This window comes from Chiloscyllium punctatum, chromosome 5 (assembly GCF_047496795.1).
Source record: "Chiloscyllium punctatum isolate Juve2018m chromosome 5, sChiPun1.3, whole genome shotgun sequence".
Lineage (NCBI taxonomy): Eukaryota > Metazoa > Chordata > Chondrichthyes > Orectolobiformes > Hemiscylliidae > Chiloscyllium > Chiloscyllium punctatum.
The window spans coordinates 27,463,618-27,487,842 of record NC_092743.1 but is presented as its reverse complement, the minus strand read 5'-3'; the positions used below and the strand labels follow the sequence as shown (position 1 = coordinate 27,487,842).

Here is a 24,225-nt window from a genome sequence, read left to right as displayed (position 1 = left end):
GTAAGGGGCTGGGAAGTGATTGGGTTGGTAATATGGTGTAGGAATGTGATAGGTATGGAAGCTTGAAATTTTCTAACTGCTCGAGTATTTACTAACTGCAGGAACCTCACCCAACAGTTAGCATTTGAGTGCCCAATTGAGGCATTTAAAGAGAAAATTAGACATCATTTCCTCCTCATGCTGGTACTGTGTAAACATTGGTGACCTCCCAGGCAGTTCAAAAAGGTAATCTGCTGTCTCACAGAGTCATGGAATTATAGAGATGTACAGCATGGAAACAGACCTTTTGGTTCGACATTGTCCATGTTGACCAAATAGCATAAATTAATCTAGTCCAATTTGCCAGCATTTGGCCCATATCCCTGTAAACCCTTCCTATTCATGTACCCACCCATATTCATATACCCTTTTAAATGTTGTAAATGTACCAGCCTCCACCATTTCCTCTGGTAACTCATTCTATACATGCACCACCCTTTGTATGAAAAAGTTGCCCAATTGGAAACTGGTTGAAAATTGTCACGCTCAGGATAGAATCCCATTTCTTGCATTGGTGACAGGACCTCTGACCATTCCAAACAATTCCAGACATCATCTTTGTCTTTCCTATCAAACTATTTTATAATCTTGAAGACCTCCATCATGACCTGAGGGGAAGTTTAAGGTGGATATAGGTGATTTGGATGGGATCTGCAGGTCGAAAAATATCACCCAGTGGGTGCTAGAAATTTAGAAAGCACTGCCTGTTAGGGTGGTGGAGGCAGGTACTCTCGCAACATTTAAGAGGCATCTGGATGAGCACTTAAAATACCAGAGCTTGGTAAACTGTGGACCAGTGTAGGAAAATGCGATTAGTGCAGTTTGCTGTTTGTTAGTTAGTAGCGACGTGGTGGGCCGAAGGACCTGTTTCTATGCTGTATGACTCTGTGACACGCCACTTCTCAGTTTTTTTTCTCAGATAAAATAGCTTCAGCATATTCAATCTTTTCTGATAAGTGTATCCCAACATTTCTGGCATCATTTTATCAAATTGTTATTGCTGTCACGACTTCATATCATTTAAAATATTTAGACAATAAATATTTATGACTCCATGTTTGACCTAGGTCCTTTACAAGTTTATCATTTTTTTATGCTTTTCCTTTAAAACAGGAACATATGAATCTAAGAGCGGGGAAAGGTCATTCATCCCCTCAGGTTTTAGTTAATAGTTGACTATCTACTGAACAACATACTCCTATGCTATTCCCAAATCTCTCGGTGTCTATTAATCTATGTCTTGAATATTCATAATGATGAAGCTTCCACTACCCTGTGAATTGGAGAATACTAGAGATTCATCCTGCAGATCCCCTCTAAATCACCACCCACAGTATGAAGAAGTTCCTCCTCATTTCAATCCTATTTGAGATTCTGTGACACTCCCTTTACAGCTTTATAATATTACCCCAAGGTCGATCACTCAATTTCTCTACTCCATTTAGACATTTCTTTTCCGAGGTGTCTGCGGCATTCTTATTTTCTCCATCAACTGCTTTACAGTTTCCTATGTTCAAGTTAAGTTGCCAGTTACATGACCATTCTGTGAATTAATTCATACTTTTCCATAATATCATCTTCCTCCATTAAAAACACCTTCCAATTTGATGCCATCTGCAAATGTTGAAATTGTACACCAAATTCAGAATAACTTATAAATCAAGAGTATTACTGTTGATTCTCTTTGGGTTTGTTCAGTTATCTTTATTCATTACTTTGTCTTCTTTTACTTCCCTCTGAATGCACATGATCTAACATATTCATCATGTTATGAAGCATTGACATGTCAAAGATCTTTTGAAAATCCAAATATATTGCACTTGCTTTATTACCCTTATTTACCCTTTCTGTAACTTTTCCAAAATTTCAATGAGGTTAGTTAAACATGTCTTTAGCAAAGCATTAAACTTCTTTCAATACATTTAAATGGTCATAGCAAGTGCCCAACCATGAAGATAAAGACATGGAGAGAGATTAATTTAGGATTGTTGTAGACTAGAGTCAGCACTGACATGATGGAGCAAGTAACCTCCTTCTGTGTTGTAGATATCAATGGCTTTAGTTATGAACCTAAAAGAATATCAAACGTGTTGTATACATTCAACACATTTCTCACCTTTTCTCCAGGGGACCCTTTCTGACCCTCTTCACCTTTAATACCCTAGAATCAAAAATATAAATCAGAACTGGATGTAATAACGTGTCCATTTTCAATAATGAACATCTGCACTACTATAGGACAAATGTTAATACGTTATTAACTAATTGATGATCCATTTATTTCAGCATTTTGCAAATGGGGCAGAAGTATTGTGGAAAGAACATTTTGATCCATAAGTCTTGCCTCTGTGATCTTCAATATATTACTGTTGTCACAATGTACAGAAATAATTGTTGCATACTTTATGGAGTTCAATAGCCTACAGATTAATAGTCTACATTTTTCTTTAATACACAACTTGAGTAAATAGTTTAGAGTAGTCCAGAGTTAAAGATAGAACCAGTTGGATAATGACTTGTTTAGTTTCTTTATTAATCTATCTTGTAAGTACTGTAGTCAGGCATACAGTCACTATAGCTGATCAGCTAACCAGATGTGACAGGGCTGAGAAATATTTGAAATGGACATTTTACTTTACTGATGGTAAAATAATAAGTAACTCACTTAATAACCTCAGTGACCAATGGCTCCACATCATGAAGCCAGATTTAAAAAATAGAAACATTAATGAGAGTGGCTGAAAGCTTCATGGAAGAGATGGTTTTTGAGTAAGTATTAAAGATGGAGAGGTAAAATGAGATAGATGAAGTGTGCTCCAAAAGGAGGAAAAATGAGAAACAGGCCAAAGGAATGGAGAATCCAATTGGAATTCTATGTCTGGATGAATTTAGCAGAAGTTCAAAGTCTGCAGTATTTGATGAAAGTAAACTATGCGGGCTGTAACAATGAAGTGACCATTAGCCACCTTCTCATACCTCCAAACATGTATGCACTTTCTTTTAAATAACAACAAGGAAGGTCAACTAGACTGCAGACAGTCTGGCTGCTATTTTTGGACAACAGCCTGAAGGCTCTGAAGCAAACAACAATTATCATGGCTGCAAGGTTGAAATGTTTTAAGTTGAGTGCATTGATGAATAAGAAAATATGGTGAAAGTTAGTGAAAGTACCAGAGTGATGGATGAAAGCTTAGAGTTCTGAAAAAGAAATGGTGATGACAAGAGGGCTATTGGAAGAATTGAATTTGAAATTGATAAACAAAATGGTTTCAGCAGCAATAAACTGAGATGAATTTGGAGGTGAAACTGAAAACTGATGTGTTCAATTAAATAGAGTGTTTAAAATTAAGGTCAAGGTCACATAGGATGTCAAAGTCACAAACAGCTTGCTTTAGTATGACAGAGTAGTCGTAGTTAGAAATGAAATCTTCACAAAGGAGATGGAGTTTCCAGCATGGACCAAAGATAAAGACTTTGGTCTAATCGATGTTTAGCTCCTGGAAGTTATAACTGATTCACGGCTTGATGTTGCAGAGTTGAGTGATATTGAAACTGCTGAAGCATTGACGGAAGAAGTCAAGCAAACGAGTCTGGGCAATCAGAATGCATAGAAACTAATCCCATATATTTTGGGTGGGGGACTAACAAGAGCAAAAGGCTGAGAATAGATTCTTGGTAAACTTAGGAAATCGAAGGAGGGGAATGTAACAAAGGCCATTTCTGGAGGTGTACTGTTGGCATTTAGATAGATAGGAATCGCATGTGCAATTTAGCAGGGGTGGATAATGAAAGAGACATGAATTGACTTTTGGCTTCTTGATTCAATCAGATGTCACATCATTTACCTTCTCATGGCAGAGTTTCAAACTCTACAGTATTTGAGGAAAGTAAACTACAAGGGCTGTAACAATGAAGCGACCATTAGCCACCTTCTCATACCTCCAAACATGTATGCACTTTCTTTTAAATAACAACAAGGAAGATCAACTAGACTGCAGACAGTCTGGCTGCTATTTTTGGACAACAGCCTGAAGGCTCTGAAGCAAACAATAATTACCATGGCTGCAAGGTTGAAATGGCAACACACTTTTAAATACATGTTCATTTCAGTGCATGGGTATTTTCAAACCATGATAATAGCTTGTGCACAGAGGTGCAGGTATATTATGGCTCACTGGAGACAGGGTGCATGCAAAGCACGTTCCATGTAACATGCACTCAGACAAATGACAGAGAGAAAATACGGGTGGCACGGTGGCTCAGTGGTTAGCACTGCTGCCTCACAGCGCCAGGGACCAAGGTTCCATTCCCGTCTTGGGCAACTGTCTGTGTGGAGTTTGTACATTCTCCCCGTGTCTGCGTGGGTTTCCTCCCACAATCCAAAGATGTGCAGGTCAGGTGAATTGGCCATGCTAAATTGCCCATAGTGTTAGGTGTAGGGGAATGGGTCTGGGTGGGTTGCTCTTCAGATGGTCAGTGTGGACTTGTTGGGCCGAAGGGCCTGTTTCCACACAGTAGGGAATTTAAAAACAAAATATAAGAGTCTGAATGTGTCTAAAAATACTAGTATCGCTGCAGTATAGAACAAGCAGAGTCTAGGCTTTCTGATAATCCGATCCAACAATTTTATCACAAGTATCTGAACACCTGTATGTGCTGCTACCCTCCAACGGGATAACAAGGAACAGTTATGAAATGAGATCAAATTAGAAGATGAGTATGAAGATTGTAGATTTCATATCAATGATAAGTTTAATTATCTCTGCCAACAAAATGTGCTGCAATTAGCCTCAGTGCACTCTAGTCAGAGAGCAGAATATTTTGGACTGGGTTACTGACTCTGAACATCATCTGCTGAAAGTGTATGGAGAGGACACAGGGGTCACATTTACAGTTTAATACTTTGCCAATGTTCATTGTCATTCTTCAGTCCTGAGTTAAGGATGAGGTTCCTGATACTGCAAGGAAAATCTTTCTCCCCTCCCATGGAAATATACTCCAGGAAAGGATTGGCCAGCTCAGGTTGGAGAAAGGAGAAGACAATAAAAAAGCTGAGGATATTACTCTTCACTGAATTAAACGTAGAAACACACATTACTAACACAATTACCGTCAACTACAAATGGCAGATTCAAGGCATCAACTTACAGGTGGTCCAGCGATGCCTCGAAAACCCTGTTCTCCTGGATAACCCTGGTCTCCCTGTGAAAAACATAAGCCATTAAATAAATCAAAATTTGCTTTTCAAATTGTTTTGTACTGCTCTCTCGAGAGTGGAGGGAGTAAAAGAGGGAGTTCTTTTTTGAGCTGGTAAACGCTCTTGGATTCTTGAAGTCTGAACTGTTACCATTCTGAGGAGATGGAAATAGGGTTGGAACAGTCATAAAAATGGCTGCTGAGGAGTATGGCTGGAAACCCCACCTCTATATTGGCCTCCCAGCATCCTCCAAGGGTGCCATTGGAACTGGGCCTTGACAAAGGCTTTCTCCTAATAATGAGACACTTGATATAATTGTGAACTCATTGCGACTCCAGCCCTGTGTTAATTTAATTTTGTGTGAGGTAGCTAAAGCTCAGCAGTTGTCTGATAGCATATCATCTCAACAGAGGTAAGGTCACGTTGTTATGACAAATTCTTATTGAAATATCTATATGGTTTAGGAGATTGGGGCACTGATACAAAATTGTAGAGTCATGCAGTATGGAAACAGGTCTTTTGCCCCAACTCATCCATGCTGACCATGCTTCCTAAATTGAACTACAGGGTTCCTCATGGAACTACAGACCAGCGAGGATGCTGAGAGTCAGGATCTACCTGCATTTGAAAAAGCAAGGACTGATCAGATATTGTCAGCATGGCTTTGTGCGTGGGAAATTGTGTCACACAAATTTGATTGAGTATTTTGATGAGGTGAACATGAAGATAGATGAGGGCAGAGGGGTAGACATTGTCTATATGGACAAGGTTCCACATGGTAAACTGGTTAGTAAGGTTAAATTGCGTGGGACCCAGAGAAAGCTGGCCTATTGAATACAAAATGTGCTTGACAGTGCGAGACAGAGGGTGGTGGTAGAGGGTTGTTTTCCAGACTGGAAACCTGTGACCTAATGCTATTGAATGTCAAGGATAGTGGTTAGGTGGTATCTTATTGGAAACCAAGGATTAGTGCTGGGTACACTGTTGTTCATCATTTATATAAACATCCCAAAGACTTTTTTGGTTAATATTCTCTTGCAGAACAAAGGCATAGGTAGCTGATCAGCAATTATTGCCCATCCCTAGCTGCCTTTGCAAAGATGATGGTGAGCTGCCTTCTTGAACCACTGTCCATGTGCTGTAGGTAGATCCACAATGCCGTTAGGCAGGGATTTCCAGGGTTTTGACCCAGCAATAGTAAAGGAATGGCAATATATTTCCAAGTCAGGATGGTGAGTAGCTTGGAAGGAAACTTGCAGCTAGTTATGTTCCCATGTATCTGCTGCCTTTGTCCTTCCAGATAGAAGTGGTTGTGGGTTTAGAAGATGCTGTCTAAAAATCTTTGGTGAATCTTTGTAGTGCATCTTGTAGATAGTACACACTGCCGCTACTGAGCATCGAAGGTGGAAGGAATTATGTTCATGCAAGTGGTTTCAATCAAGTGATCTGCTTTGTCCTGAAGGGTATTGAGTTTCTTGAGTGTTGTTGGATATGCACCCATCCAGGGAAGTGGGGAGTATTCCATCACACTCCTGACTTGTGTCTTGTAGAGGGTGGACAGCCTTTGGGAAGCAAGGATGTGAGTTCTGCAGTATTCCTAGTCTCGGATCTGTCTTTGTTGCCATTGTATTTATATGGTGAGTCCATGTGAGGTTCTAGTCAATGATAAATCCCAGGATGTTGACTGTGGAGGATTTAGTGATGGTAATGCTATTGAATGTCAAGGATGGTGGTTAGGTATCTTACTGGAAATGGTCCATTGCCTGCATTATAATTCCATAGATGGTTAACTAAAAATGTTTGCAAAATATAGAATTGTTAGTGGTACTTGATTTTTATTTAACTGTTGGTGAGTATAAACTTTTCTGTTGAAAATATGAAACCTTGTGACTTAATTTATGCTGTTAATAACTAGGAATTTGGTTTAACTTACTGATAGATCTTGCGATCATATCAAAGGTCAGTTGCATACTGTTTGTTATGTTTATTTAATGCCCAAAGATCTCAATACACTGCTTTCCATTCTACATTTATTTCTATCTCGCAGCTTCCCTCTAAACTTTAGAATGTCAAGGGAAGCCTCACCTTCCTATGAATAAAACTAATATGTGTTTCAGCTCTTAAGGATTTAATTTTATTCTCCTCAGTGTTCCTGCCATGCTCTGAGATATAAAATTTGTTAGTCTTCAGTTCCCAAGTCACAATTTGGAATAAAATTGAAGAGATGGATTATGACAGAAGATTCTTACAGAACAAAATTGACTGATTTTAAATTTTATATAACCAGCTGACCCGAGCTGACTCATCAGCCATTGCCGTCTGAAATGTGGGAAACCTTAACTTTGCCTATTCTGTTTTTCTGTCTTGAAAGATTAAAGTGCAAATGGCAGTCAAAGCAGAGATTGGTAAAACTGAGTCACAACATGGCCAGCTTTTATGACTTGATTCTATGCTCACGCTGTCTCATTGGATGGCAACGTAATCTTTTATGCAATTAACTTCAGAGTTTGGTAAAAATAGCAGTCACTTCTTGTTTGCATAAGAGGCAGGTTCAAGGGAAACAGAAATGTTGACCTTCATCAACAAGGGATGGGTCTAAGGTTTATCTTGAATGGCTTGGGTACCCATTAATGGTACACAAAGTAAGAAGCCTTCTCCTGAACATGGAGAACAACAGCGAAGATGCACCATGAATAAGATTAATGTGTGAATATTGAGCTCATATAGGACTATATATTTTATTTGAAAGTAATCAAAATTATATCATGTAAATAGACTATTCAACCCAATTTGTCTGTTTTGGGTTTTATCTTTGCATGAACAGTAGTTATAATCTCATATACATGCTTGATTTGCACATTTCTTCAACTAGCAATCTCACCCCTTTTGAAATATAGAAATATTACCTACTGCAGTCTCTAACTCTGGTCATACATTTCATAATCTCATGAAACTTAATGTAAATCAACCCAGAACTATTGATTTTTGTTGAGATTTCAAAAGCAGTGAACATCCTCTGGTGTGTCACCTAGCTCTAAAAATAGATGGAATATGTTGGCCTTGTGACTTAATATATCAAGATAAAGAGAATAACCTTTTTTTTCCTCATAACACAGGCTGCACTCCAATTTATACTGCTTTTGGTAACCTTAGATAATTCTTTCCTATATAATTCAGTTGCATGCTGCCATTGTAAAACAAAGTTTAACTTACAAATGAATAAAATATATTATTATGAGGTGAAAGATATCAGTGCTGAGAATTGGAAGATCTCATATTGTGTCAATGTCTCAAAACTAGATTTAGCATGAATTACCACAGGGTGATGTGCACTCAGAATAGCAAAGCGTGCTGCATTAGGAAGACATTTCCATTTTTCATCTTGACTGGTACATATTAATAGACTTGCATGTCGAGAATGTCAAATTGCTCAGCATGTCAGACCCTCTGTAGGTTTTGTAGTGTGTGGAGGTAGACATTTATTAAATAACTCAATATAACATCTGAGATGTGAGGCAACATCTCAGTTGACCTGTGGCCTTAACTCCACTTTTCCAAAACCACGGCTTTTGTATAAATCTAATTCAGCCATGAATACACTCTGGTGATCCTGTTCTCTGACATAATGCTTTTCAAAACTTAGCAACCAACTGAGAGACAAAATTACTCTTCAGCTTTGTGGTGAATGGGCAATCCTTATGGGACAGTCTAGAACCAGACAACATAATCTCAGAGTGAGAGGTTGCTCATTTAAGCCAAAGATAAGAAGGAATTTCTTCTATCAGAGAATAGTGAGTCTTTGAAATATCTTAATGCAGAGGGCTAAGGAGGTTGGGTCATTAAGTGCATTCAAGGCTGAGATAGACAGAGATTTAATCAGTAAAGGAATCAAGGATCATATGGAAAAGGCTTACAACTCCATATGTCTTTCCATCCTGTGATCAATTTGTAGTAAAAAGTAAATAGTGAGTGTAAATAAGAATATTTCTTGCTGAGTATTTGCTTTTCAGTTGAGTATCTTACTAATGTTCACTGTTAAAATACTCATAATGATCATTTAGTACATTAATAATAGAACTACAGAACTACATCTGCAGAACTACATTCCAATGTTATCCAAAATGTTCTGCAGAATCAGGGAGAAAAAAGAAGAAAATATTCATGCCCACCTTTAGTTCTTTTAGCCAGAGTTTTTTGAGAAACATGCATACCGATTTATTTCGGTAAACACTCGTTGATAATATAACAATGATACAATATTGCTGTTGCTTTCTTTGCATTTTTTGGGAGAATAGTGAGGTGTGGATGTATTGAGCAGTAGGAGTTGATTTATTGTCTGGTGTTTGTCAGTTTGACGTCTATTATTACTGTACTAAATGACCATTATTTTTGTGTATTTTAACAATGAATATTAGTTATTTATTCAAAAGAGAATACTCAGTAAGAAATGTTCCTATTTACACTCATTATTTAGTATTTTTACTACAAATTGATCACAGGATGGAAAGACATATGGAGGTATATGGTGTTTGTTAGCTGGTGGTAATCAAAGCTTTACAAGCTTCTTGTCTAACGTATGGTTGTCAGCAACTATAAGACTCAAAGAATTCAAAACAAGATTGCCTTTTCTGAGGCTTGATGACTTAACACTCAAAGCTGAAAAACGTGGGGCTGGAAAAGCACAGGTCAGATAGCATTTGAGCAGCAGGAGAATTGATGTTTCAGGCATAAGCCCTACATCAGGAAGGTAGGCCCTAAATGTCGATTCTTTTGCTCCTTGGATGTTGCTTGACCTGCTGTGCTTTTTCCAGCGCCACAATTTTTGACTCTGACTCTCCAGCATCTGCAGCCTTCACTTTCTCTCAGTTACTTAACACTCAAACCATATGACATGAATAACACAAAATCTTGTTCAAACTTTCAATTATTAATTCATTACCATCCGTAATTCCAGGAGGCAGTATTACTACTATCTTGATCATCACAATTGGAGAAATACACTGCTTTTGTGGGGCAAGATTGTTCCATGCTGCAATATGTACACTCCCAAATACAATTATCTTTCATATAAGAACAGCAGGTTAAGGATCATAAAGCAATGCACCTGTGATTTCTCATTTGCAAACTTGCTACAAACCAGAGATAATAAATAAACTGCAGACCGTCTTAAAGTGAGTTAAGTTGTTGTACCTTCATATGTGTCACTATAGTATGGCTGCCATCCAATTAAAAATCAATGCAATAGAGGCCGACTTGCCTCTATCTGTAAATATATAGATGCATGATATTTTGATACATGTTAAACATAAAATTCAGTTCATTCTTGTTATTCTGTTGTTAACAGAATAAAGAAAAAACAATTAATGTCCTCCTTTTCATGTGCTAATATAAAGCAATTTGATTACAATTTCTGTTGATGCAGCATGTCTATTGTAAATATATCCATGTCAAGGTTGAATTGAATGAATCTACTGAAAACCTGTTCATTACTGTTGCACTGAAGAACAAGACAACATTCATCACTATCAAACTCCATAGATATATTGCTCCAGTATTCAGAATACAACAAACCAATGCATATAGTTTTATTCAACATGGCGTTTAAATTTCTTAATTCACTTTCCCCAGGAAAGACTCTGCTCCAAATGGTAAGATCTGAGAGAAGTTCATTCAAGGTAAGAAGATTCCAACCCCTCCCCCCGCCCTTCCTTTTCCAAGCAGGAACTCTTGCCAGGGGTAGCAGACATAATGATTGAAAGACAGCAACAAAGATTCAGTGTGTTTATCCGGTCACCTGCTGAACCACAAAAGTGAGAATATATGTCCTTGTCAAGTTGGTTGCCCACTTGTCTATGTCTTTTATAGTTCTACATAATCTTCCTCACAGTTTACAAAACTTCCAAGTTTGTATCATCTGCAAACTTTGAATTTGTCCTCTACATGCCAAGAAATACGTCATTCATACATATCAGAAAAAGCAAGGGTCCTAATGCTGACCCCTGGGGAATTCCACTCCAAATCTTTCTCCTGCCCAAACAATGTGAATTGACTGCTACTTTTATTTATACATTGTTACTGCCCCTTTTATTCCATAATTTTTCTGCTGTATGACTTTGAAAGTCCATTTATGTTATTCCAACAGATGGGGACACTTGTGGTGCAATTACAGTACCCTTGCCTCTGAACTAGGAGACCTTAACTCATGTCCCACATGCTGTAGATGACACAAACAGATTGAACAACATGATTAAGAGTATATATATATATGTGGTCACCACTGTGGAACAATAGTAGTGGCCCTACCTTTGAGCCAGAGGGTCAGGATTCTGCCTTATCTTGTGATAAACACGTTGATTAAAAATATGTATACCACATCAACAAAATTGTCTTCATTTACTCTCTCTGTTTCCTCTTCAAAAAATTTTGAAGCACATTAGTCATTCAAACATGATTTGCCCTTTGGAAGTCCACATTTATTGCATTATAGCAACTGGATCATTTACTTCACACTGGTACTCTACATAGATAGATTGATCTATTCTGTGATGTGGAGGAGCTGGTGTTGGACTGGGGTGCACAAAGTTAAAAATCACATAACACCAGGTTATAGGCCAACAGGTTTATTTGGAAGCACTAGCTTTCAGAGCGCTGCTCCTTCATCAGGTGGTTTAATGCACTGTCTGAGCTGAGATGTTACCTTTTGATATAAAACCTTAAGTTATCTCAAGAATGTGACTTAAAAGAAGTTCTGGGTTTTATATATTAATGAACCAAAAGCTGCAACACATTCTAAAAGATGAAAGACTTAAAAATTCAGGCTTGTTCAATATATCACTGTATGACACTGTAATCATTTGCTATAAATTCTGTGTCTTATGATCTTATACTCCACAACCACCTGATGAAGGAGCAGAGCTCTGAAGGTTAGTGCTTCCAAATGAACCTGTTGGACTATAACCTGGTGTTGTGTGATTTTAAAGTTGATCTATTTTATACTGACCTCATAGCATAAACAAAATAATCTTAATTCTGATTGATTTTGCAGATAATGAATGATGGAAGAGAGCAGTATATCCAGCAGTAATGATTCTCCACCCATTACTTAAAGGAAGGAGCTTAAGCTATTACAGAAATGGTCTTGTACTTCAAATGATTTGGATGTGAAAACAGAGTGAGAATATAGTAATTTTGCAGATAACACCAAAATAGGTGGTGCAGAGTGAAGAAGCGTATCTCAGAGTACAATGGGATCTTGATCAGATGGGCCAGTGGGCTGAGGAGTGGCAGATGAAGTTTAATTTAGATAAATGTGAAGTGGTGCATTTTGGGAAAGCTGGACTTATACAGTTAATGGTAGGGCCCTGGGGAGTGCTGCTGAACAACGAGACCTAGGGGCGTAGTACATACTTCCTTGAAAGTGGAGTCGCAGGTAGGTTAGGTAGAATTTTGGCACACTTGCCTTCATTGTTCAGAACAGTGAGTATTGGAGTTGGGACGTTATATTGCGGCTGTACAGAACATTGTTGAGGCCACTTTTAAAGGTCAACCATATGGAGGTTTATAAAGTCATGAACAGCATGGACAGGGTGAATAGCCAAAAATCTTTTTTTCTAGGTTGGGGAGTCCAAAACTAGAGGATATTGGTTAAATGTGAGAGGGGAAAAATTTAAAAAGGACCTATAAAGTAACTTTTTCATGGAGAGGGTGATGAGTGTATAGAACAAACTGCCAAATGAAGTGGTGAAGGTGGGTACAATTACAACAACTAAAAGGTATGTGGCTGGGTACTTGAATAGGAAGGATATACTTATATGGGAAATGCTGGAAAATGGTAGTAGGTCAGATTGGGATGTCTGGTTGCGTGGATGAGTTGGATCGAAGGGTCTCTTCCTGGGTGTATGGCTCTTTAATAAAAATGCTTATTATCACCTGACTTCTAAAAATGTCCTGAATTAGGGTGCACCTAGAGGTGGCTGAGAACCTGTCTTGGCTGAGATCTGCAAACACTGAAGTAGACATACTTGGCCTCAATATTACATTTAACATTATTGTTTAACTTCGATATGAGCTTTGTTTTGAAATCTAGATTGGTATCATTTTGATGGCACCAAATGCCCAGTTAAGCAGTGTAGCTGTTTTGAAGGTGATTGTAAAGATTTTTAGGTTTGTCTTTTCTTTCATTCAGCTAATTTTTGCCGCATGTGATTCCGGCAGATATTAATGCATTCATTCTTATAGAGTCATAGAGATGTACAGCATGGAAACAGATCCTTCGGTCCAACCCGTCCATGCCGACCAGATAGCCCAACCCAATCTAGTCCCACCTGCAAGCACCCAGCCCATATCCCTCCAAACCCTTCCTATACATATACCCATCCAAATGCCTCTTAAATGTTGCAATTGTACCAGCCTCCACCACATCCTCTGGCAACTCATTCCATACACGTACCACCGTCTGTACGAAAAGTTGCCCCATAGCTCTCCTTTATATCTTTCCCCTCTCACCCCAAGCCTATGCCCTATAGTTCTGGACTCTCCGACGCCAGGGAACAGACTTTGCCTATTTACCCTATCCATACCCCTCATAATTTTGTAAACCTCTATAAAGGTCACCCCTCAGCCTCTGATGCTCCAGGGAAAACAGCCCCAGCCTGTTTAGCCTCTCTCTATAGCTCAAATCCTCCAACCCCGGCAACATCCTTGTGAATCTTTTCTGAACCCTTTCAAGTTTCACAACATCTTTCCGATAGGAAGGAGACCAGACCTGCACATAATACTCCAACAGTGGCCTAACCAATGTCCTGTACAGCCGCAACATGACCTCCCAACTCCTGTACTCAATACTCTGACCAATAAAAGAAAGCATACCAAATGCCTTCTTCACTATCCTATCTACCTGTGACTCGACTTTCAAGGAGCTATGAATCTGCACTCCAAGGTCTCTTTGTTCAGCAACACTCCCTAGGACCTTACCATTAAGTGTATAAGTCCTGCTAAGATTTGCTTTCCCAAAATGCAGCACCTTGCATTAAATGTCACTCTGGCATCTTCAGAAAAGAGGCGACACATCAAACGATATAAACCAATCTGTGTTTTCCTGAATTAAACTGAAGGTATGATGATGCACACTCAGTTAAACTTTACTTCTGTATTACCCTGAAACCCAATAACACTTTAAGGAATTATTTAATATTTCCACAAAATGTGCAACCAACTAGAGTTCTTTGTTGAAAGTGACAGCTTCTTACAAAGCAGTAGTGTAGTGCTGTTTAACAGTTTGCATGGAGACATATCCAGTAACAACAGGAACCACACAGAGATTTTAGAGAGGAGTTGATGATGCACCTCCCAGAAATTCAACACACAATCTAAAGCTGAAACATGTTGTAGAGTGATTTATTGGAGGCAAGAGTTCAACCTATTGTGCAGCATTGTTACTGTTGCAATTTATAAGCTGCTGTCAAGAGCAATGCAATTGAGCTCGCTGTTTGGAAGATTTAAGAGGTTTCTTTAGTGAAAAGAGCGATATTATTACATTTTGGACCCGAGTCACATTTTGGCCCTAAAAGATGCAACAAAACTATTCTCTCTCTCTCTGTCTTTTTCTCCGTTGGTTCCTATTTAACTTTTTGGCAGTTTGAGTTCAACTTCAGAGTGTTGTAAGTTCACAGCACGTAAACTTCTTTGTTTTGCCAACTGTCTGCTTTCCTTCAAAGTAATTTTAAAATGACCTTCTTAACTGTGAACTCAGTTAACCCAATTTAATTCTATTCACATTGCGCTCCACATCCTTAGCCCACCCATATGATGTGGTGACATCCTTTTGTGCAGGAGAAGTTCTTCCATGTGAGAGTTGTGCTCGAAACAATAACCTGTAATAGAATATCGTGTGGAATTGAATAGATATAATTATTCAGAAAGAGTAAAGGGTGGGATATATACAACCACTGCTTTATACAGTAATTTTATGATTAAGGAATTATACAGTCATAGAGATATACAGCATGGAAACAGACCCTTCGGTCCAACCCGTCCATGCTGACCTGATATCCCAACCCAATCGAGTCCCACCTGCCAGTCCATATCCCTCCAAACCCTTCCTGTTCATATACCCATCCAAATGCCTCTTAAATGTTGCAATTGTACCAGCCTCCACCACATCCTCTGGCAGCTCATTCCATACACGTATCACCCTCTGCGTGAAAACGTTGCCCCTTAGGTCTCTTTTATATCTTTCCCCCCTCACCCTAAACCCAAGCCTTCTAGTTCTGGACTCCCTGACCCCAAGGAAAAGACTTTGTTGACTTATCCTATCCATACTCCTCATAATTTTGTAAACCTCTATAAGGTCACCCCTTAGCCTCCGATGTTCCAGGGAAAACAGCCCCAACCTGTACAGCCTCTCCCTATAGTTCAAATCCTCCAACCCTGGCAACATTCTTGTAAATCTTTTCTGAATCCTTTCAAGTTTCACAACATCTTTTTGATAGGTAGTAGATCAGAATTGCTCGCAATATTCCAACAGTGTCATGTATAGCCGCAACATGACCTCCCAAGTCCTGTACTCAATACTCTGACCAATAAAGGAAAGGATACCAAATGCCTTCTTCACTATCCTATCTATCTGCGACTCCACTTTCAAGGAACTATGAACCTGCACTCCCTGGGACCTTATCATTAAGAGTATAAGTCCTGCTAAGATTTGCTTTCCCAAAATGCAGCACCTCCCATAAATCTGAATTAAACTCCATCTCCCACATCTCAGCCCATTGGCCCATCTGGTCCAGATCCTGTTGTAATCTGAGGTAGCTCTCTTCGCTGTCCACTACACCTCCAATTTTGGTGTCATTGGCAAACTTACTAACTGTACCTCTTATGCTCGCATCCAAGTCATTTATATAAATGACAATAGGTAGAGGTCCCAGCACCGATCCTTATGGTACTCCACTGGTCATAGGCCTCCAGTCTGAAAAACAACCCTCCACCACCACCCTCTGTCTTCTACCTTTGAGCCAGATCTGCATCCAAATGGCTAGTTCTCCCTGTATTCCATGAGATCTAACCTTGCTAATCAGTCTCCCATGGGGAATCTTGTCAAATGCCTCACTGAAGTCCACATAGATCACATCCACTGCTCTGCACTCATTAATCTTCTTTGTTACTTCTTCAAAAAACTCAATCAAGTTTGTGAGACATGATTTCCGCGCTCAAAGCGATGTTGACTAACCCTAATCAGTCCTTGCCTTTCCAAATATATGTACATCCTGTTCCTCAGGATTCCCTCCAACAACTTGCTCACCACTGAGAGGTCAGGCTCACTAGTCCAAAAGGAGGAAACATCACATCACAACTCAGCACTGCAATTTCTCAATGAGCCAAAGCTTATACTCAAATTATACTCAATACATCTGCATAATGGTCTAAGGTTATGTGTAGCATGAGTTATTTACTCCTGAAGAGAATTTTATGAATGGAGGTCTTGGCCACTTCAGTTTGCGAGATACCATGCTGTCTCTTCCTGGCAAAACTTGGCATATTAGGAACCAGATAGTTGCTGTGGTCCCTCCCACAGGAATTACACTCAGCAATGGCCCTGCATCATGGAGTGACACAGTCCAGGGATTCGACGAGTACAGTGGGATTTGCAGAGCAATGCCTTGTATAGTTGTTGGCTTTAACAGTCCAGAAGGAGGCCATTATGTCTGTACCAATCAACAAATATCTGACTACATTAATCCTGTTTTTCAGCTTTTTATCCCTGGAGACAATGACAAGGTGAGTGAATATCTAAATACTGTTTACATATTTCTAACTCACCAATCTTTTCAAGCCGTGAGTTCCAGACTCCTGCCATGCTGTGAGTGAAAAAAGTATCTTCAACTCTCTCTCCCTTCCATCTCTTACGTTAAAAGGGGGAGGGTGAACAGCCAGTTGTCGTGGTGCATATAGGCACCAATGATATAGGTTAAAAAATGGGATAAAGTCCTACAAGCAGAATTTAGGGATACAGGAGCCAAATTAAAAGGTAGTAATCTCAGGATTGCTACCAGTGCCATGTGCTAGTCAGAATAGAAATGAAAGAATAAGCAGGATGAATGCGTGGCTTGAGAGATGGTGCAGGAGAGAGGGGTTCAGATTTTTGGGAAATTGGGACTAGTTCTAGGTGAGGTGTGACTATTACAAATTGGATGGTCTACACCTGGGCCAGACTGCAATCAATATCCTTCGGGGTGCTTTTGCTAACACTGTTGGGGAAGGTTTAAACTAATATGACAGGTGGATGGGAACCAAATGAGAAGGTTAGTGGACAGTAAGGAGGTTGTAACTAAAGCCTGTAAGGAACTAGATAATGAAGTCAGCATGATGAAGGGTAAGACTAGGCAGGGGGCAGACGATGAAAACAAAAAGACTGGTGGTTTGAGATGCATTTGTTTTAATGCAAGACATGTAGTAGTTAAGGCAGATGAACTTATGGTTTGGATTAGTATCTGGGAGTATGATGTCATTGCTATTGCTGAGACTTGGTTGAGGGAAAGGCATGATTGGCAACTTGAGTTATATCGATGCTTCAGGCAGGATAGAGAGGGAGGTAAAAGGGGAGGAGGGGATGCATTACTGGTCAGAGAGGATATCAAAGCTGTGCTGAAGGAGGGCACTATGGAGGACTTGAACAGTAAGGCAGTCTGGTTAGAGCTGAGAAATAGGAAGGGTGCGGTAACAATGTTGGAGCTGTACTATAGGCCTCCCAACAGCGAACATGAGATAGAGGTACAAATATGTAAACAGATTATGGAAAGATGAAGGATCAATAGGGTGGTGGTGATAAATTTTAATTTTCCCAACATTAATTGGGATTCACTTAGTGTTAGAGGTCTAAATGGAGGACAATTTGTAAGGAACATCCAAGAGGGTTCTCTGGAGCAATTTGTAAATAGTCCAACTCAGAAAGGGGCCATACTGGACCTTGTGTTGGAGAATGAGCCCTGCTAGGTGGTTAAAGTTTCAGTCGGGGATTATTTTGGAACAGTGATCACAATTTTGTAAGTTTTAGAATATGCGTGGACAAAAATGAGAATGGTCCTAAAGGAAGAGTGTCAAATTGGGGGAAGGACAACAATACCAAAATTTGGCAGGAGCTGGGGAATGTAGATCAGGAGCAGCTGTTTGAAGGTAAATCCACATTTGATGTGTGGGAAACCTTTAAAGAGAGGTTGACTAGTGTGTAGGAGAGACATGTTCCTGTGAAAATGAGGAATAGAAATGGCATAATTAGGGAACCATGGATGACAGGTGAAATTGTGAGACTAGCTAAGAGGAAAAATTAAGAACATAAGGTCTAGGTGACTGAAGACAGATGAAGCTTTGGAAGAATATCAAGAATGTAAGACCAATCTGAAATGAGAAATTATGAGGGCTACAAGGGGTCATGGAATATCTTTAGCAAACAGGGTTAAGGAAAATCCTTAAGCCTTTTATTCATTTATAAGGAGCAAGATGGTAACTGGTGAAAGGGTTGGCCCCCTCAATGACAAAGGAGGAAAGTTATGCGTGAAGTCAGAGAAAATGGGTGGGATTCTTAATGAGTACTTTGCATCAGTATTCACAGAGGAGAGGGACATGATAGATGTTGAGGTTAGGGATAAATGTTTTATTACTCTAGATCAAGTCGGCATAAGGAGGGAGGAAGCGTTGTGTCTTCTAAAAAGCATTAAGGTAGACCAGTCCCAAGTCCAGATAGTATTTACCCCAGGTTACTGAGGGAAGCGAGAGAGGAAATAGATGGGGCCTTAGCAGATATGTTTGCAACATCTTTGAACATTGGTCAGGTCCTAGAAGACTGGAGAATTGTTAATGTTGTCCCATTGTTTAAGAAGGGTACCAGGGCTACTACAGGTCATTATAGATCAGTAAGCTGGATGTCAGTGATTGGGAAGCTGCTGGAGGAGATAGTGAGGGATAGGATCTATTCTCATTTGGAAGAAAATGGCCTTAACAGTGATAGGCAACATGGTTTTGGTGTGGGGAAGGTCATGTCTTACCAACTTACCAACTTCTTTGAGGAAGTGACAAAGTTGATTGATGAGGGAAGGGCTGTAGATGTCATATACATGGACTTCAGTAAGGCATTTTATAATGTTCCCCAAGGCAAGCTGATGGAGAAATCGAAGTCGCATGGGATTCAGAGTGAACTAGCTAGATGGATAAAGAACTGACTGCGCAACAGGAGACTGAGAGTAGTAGTGGAAGGAGTTTCTCAAAATGGAGGCCAGTGACTATTAGTGTTCCACAGGGATCCGTGCTGAGACCACTGTTGTTTGTGATATACATAAATGATCTGGAGGAACATATAGGTGGTCTGATTCGCCAGTTCTCAGATGACACTAAGATTGGTGGAGTCACAGACAGTGAATGGGACTGTCAGACAATAAAGCAGAATGTAGATAGATTGGAGAGTTGTGTAAAGAAATGGCAGATGAAGTTCAATCTGGGCAAATGTGAGGTGATGCACTTTGGAAAATCCAATTCAAGAGCAAACTATCCATTAAATGGAAAAGTTCTGTGGAAAATTGATGTACAGAGAGATTTGGGTGTTCAGGTCCATTATACTCTGAAGGTGGCAATGCAGGTCAATAGAGTAGTCAAGAAGGCATATGGCATGCTTTCCTTCATTGGATGGGACAAGAGTTGGCAGATCATGTTACAGTTGTATAAGACTTTATAGTTGGATACAATATCTGCATACAATAATACCACATTACCAAAAGGATGTGGGTGTTTTGGAGAGGGTGCAGAGGAGGTTCACCAGGATGTGGCCTGGTATAGAGGGTGCTAGTTATGAAGAGAAGTTGAGTCGATTAGGATTATTTTCATTAGAAAGACAGAGGTTGGGGGTGACCTAATTGAGGTCAACAAAATCATGAGAGGTATAGACAGGGTGGATAGCAAGAAGCTTTTTTTCCAGACTGGGGGGGCTCAATTACTAGGGGTCATGAGTTCAAAGTAAGAGGGGAAATGTTTAAGAGAGATATGCATGGAATGTTCTTTACGCAGAGGGTGGTGAATGCCTGGAATGCTTTGCCAGCAGAAGTGGTAGGGGTGGACACAATAGCGTTATTTAAGCAGTATCTACACAGATATATGAATGGGTAGGGAGCAGAGGAATACAGATCCTTAGAAAGTAGGCGACAGATTTGGATCAGCACAGGCTTGGAGGGCCAAAGGGCCTATTCCACTGCTGTAATTTTCGTTGTTCTCTGTTCTAAATCTATGCCCTCTGGTTATTGATCCCTCTACTCATAGAAAATATGCCATTCTATCCATCTCACCTGTAACTGTTATAATCTTATATATATCTATCAGGATCTGCCTCAACCCTTGTTCCTGAAAGGTAAACAACCTCATCATACATCAAACAACCAATATTTCCTCATAGCTTTGGCCTTCCAGCCTAAAACATGTTTTGGTTAATTTCCTCTGCACTCCCCTAGTGTATTTCCATCTTTCCTAATAATGTGGTGCAAAAAATGAACACAGTACCCTGGTTGTGGCCTACCCAATGTTAGACAGTTCCAGCATAACCTCTTTGCTCTTGTATAGCTTGGTTAATAAGTGTGTGTAAATATGCTTTCTTACTCACTTTATTTACCTATTCTATGACCTTCAAGAATTCGTGAATATATATACCCGCATCCTTCTGATATTCAATACCTTTCAGATGCTGCTATTCATAATGTGATCCCGTGAATTATCAGCCCTCCCCAAGTGCATCACTTTTTCGAAAAAGCAAAAGAACTGCAGTTACTGAAAATCAGAAAAACAAACAGAAATTGCTGCAAAAACAAAAATCAGTGTCTATGGAGAGAAAACAGAGTGAATGTTTTGGTCCCTGTGACCACTGGTCACTGCCAGATCCTGCCTGACCTACACAGTTTCTCCAGCAATTTCCTTTTGCATTACTTTTCCAGGCTGAATTCCATCTGCAAGTGAATATCTAAACACTGATTACTGTGCAAGAGTTTCCGACCAATCACCCTTTCAAGCAATGAGTTCCAGACTTCCACCGCCCTCTTGGTAAAAGCATTTTTCCTCAACTCCCCCCTTCAGTTTCTACATCTTTTCTTCAATCTATAACCTCTTGTTCTTGATCCCTTTACTAATAGAAAACAGCTTTCCTAAGCCTTTCTTTTACTACGTCTTCCCTATTTTTATATGCCATTCACTTTGAAATAAAGGTCAACATCCCCTTTGCACTTCCTATTATGCAATGAACTTGAATACTAGAATTGTCTGATTATGCAGGAGGTTCCCCAAAATCCCAAATCCTGTGATCCAGCTTTCTGCAGTCTTTCCTCATTTAAATAACATTCACTTCCTCTATTCTTCAGGCCAAAGTGGATAACTTCACATTTTCACAAATTATACACTCAATGTTAGAACTTTTTGTCCACTCACTTAACTTGTCTATATCCCTCTGTAGACTCTTTGTATCACCCTTGTCACATGCTTTCCCAACTATTTTTGTGTCATCCGCAACCTTGGCTATAGTACATTCACTTATATATCCAAGTTGTTCATATATAATTTAAATATTTGTGGTCCAAGCATTGATCCCTGTGGCACTCCATTGTGACAGGTTGCTATCCTGAAAATGCTCCTCTTATCCCAACTTTCCATGTACTATCAATCAGCCAGTCATCTATCTAGCCTTACATACTACTCTCAACATCAAACACAGCTCTTATTTTATTAAGCAGCCTTATGTGTAGTACCTTATTGAGCAAGTTTTGGAAATCACATTTATGTTAAAATTACTGGTTCCCCTTTATCTATAATGTCTGTTTCCTTTCCAAATAATTTTAACATATTTGACAGGGATGATTACCCCTTCATGAAACCATGCTGATGCTGTTGATCAGATTGTACTGTGCTTATAACTTATATTCTCACCTAGCTTTATGTCATCAACAAATTTGAAATGGTTAGATTTGGTCTCTACATCCAAATCATTTACACAGATTGTGAACAGTTGTGAACCTAACATCGATTCTTATGGAACCCCAACTAGTAACAGCTAGTGATCCTGAGAATAACACATTGATTCTTCTTCTCTACTTTCAGTTTATGAACTAATTCACACTCCAGGATGTGAGCCCTAATTCCATGCATTGTAATTTTTCTTACTACCTTTCTGTTTGAGACTTTGCCAAAACATTATGAATCTTCAAGCACACCACATCCTCTGGATCACTTTCATTTATATTAAAAGAAACATTGTAAAAAAAACACATAATTTCCCTTTCTTGAATCCATGATGTCACCTAATTATTTCATTATTTCCAAATTGTATGCTTACCTCATTTTTCATAATAGATTTTAACATTTCACCAACTACTGACATCAGACTAACAGATCTATAGATCTCCTTTTCTCTCTGCATCGCTTCTTCAATAGTGGGGTTATATTTATGACAACTACCAATGCATCAATTATCTCTCTAGCTATCTCCTTCAAAACTCTGGAATGTAGCTTTTCTGCTCCAAGGGATTTATCAACCTTCAATTCAATTAATTTTTCATGTGTGACCTTTATCTTAATACTAATTTCTTTCAGTTCCTCATTTCCACAAATTCCTTGGTTCTTGGGCATTTCTGTACATTTTCAAAAAGCGCATAATCTTTAGTCAATCAGTCCCTATGACATTTTTTAAATTCCTATTTTAGAAATTGAACCAGACTAGGATATCGACTCTAACTTCACACCTTCAATGTGTTGTCTGAGCTGAAGTGTCACTTTTTTATAAAACCTTAAGTTATCTCCAGACTGTGACTTGAAAAGAGTTCTGGGATTTACATATTAATGATTCTAAACCTGTATCTCCATTCTAAGTGATTAAAGACTTAACAGCCATCTAGGTTTGTTTAATACATCACATCAGTTGTATGACACTTTGATCTCTGACTATAAATTCTGTGTCCTATGATTCTGCCCCATTAGTTACCTGATGAAGGAGCAGCGCTCCGAAAGCTTGTACTTCCAAATAACCTGTGGATTATAACCTGGTGTTGTGTGATTTTTTAACTTTTTCCATTAAGATAGACAATCAGTAATGTTTCGCTTCTTCAATAAGATGCTTCTCCATAAAAATCTAGCAAACTCTATATCAACGTCTGTCCCTTTCCTGATCATAGATTTAATCTGCTGCCAAACCTAGGGAATGTCCGTACATTCAACTGCAGTAATGTCAGCAAATAGTGTTGAAGCTAATCAAACATCTCACCAAGAAGTTAAAAACACTTTAACCTCCACGTTTAATTTTCATACAACAAGACAGATGATTGAAGCTAAAATCTGAATATAACAAACTGAAAAATTTATATTTTAAAAAAAATGTGCATTTTTAAAATCATAATGGAACAATTTAACAAATCCTACAACATTCAAATTTACCTTTTAGGCTCAGTGTTTAATATCAACAATAACTGGAAGGAAAGGATCTCTTCATTTTCAAGGATTCTGGATAACAAAAGCTAACAGCATGTAAATAGAGTTTTTTTTGTTGAATTCACTGATTGTTCTGGAAGTGTTGTTAGGGAACCTTAACAGTTAAATCTCTCAATAAGCATTGAATCACTGCCAGCAACTTCTGGTTTTCCGCATTATTCTATTCATGCAAACTCCAGATGTAGCTGCCAGTTTTGTTGAAGAAAACATATTCATTACCAACAGTTTCACGTCATTGCCACCACTAAATCCAGGCACCCACAACACATCTGTTCATTTGTTCAGCCCACAATATGACCACAAAGTTGCCTTGGGCCTGGAGATTAATTTGTCTGTCTTTGGGTACGTATCAATTGTCAAATGTGGAGTGGGACACCAAACTGCTGAACAAATGCATCACACATAATTGGTCATCATTCTTCACCAGGTGTTGACAAGTGTGCTCCCAACTGTCCTGAGGAAATTGGGATGGTCATGAGGTGAATGAA

At 39.1% G+C, this 24,225-nt stretch overlaps 1 protein-coding gene across 1 annotated transcript in view; it reads right to left on the bottom strand.

Moving 5' to 3' along the window:
- col22a1 (collagen, type XXII, alpha 1) overlaps positions 1-24,225 on the bottom strand; it is a 285,704-nt gene that overhangs the window by 125,641 nt on the left and 135,838 nt on the right. Inside the window, exons 15-16 of the mRNA XM_072569542.1 lie at positions 5,188-5,241; positions 2,156-2,200 (exon numbers count right to left, since the gene is read on the bottom strand). Of these exons, the coding sequence (XP_072425643.1) occupies positions 2,156-2,200; positions 5,188-5,241 (99 nt within the window). The remainder of the gene's footprint in view (positions 1-2,155; positions 2,201-5,187; positions 5,242-24,225) is intronic.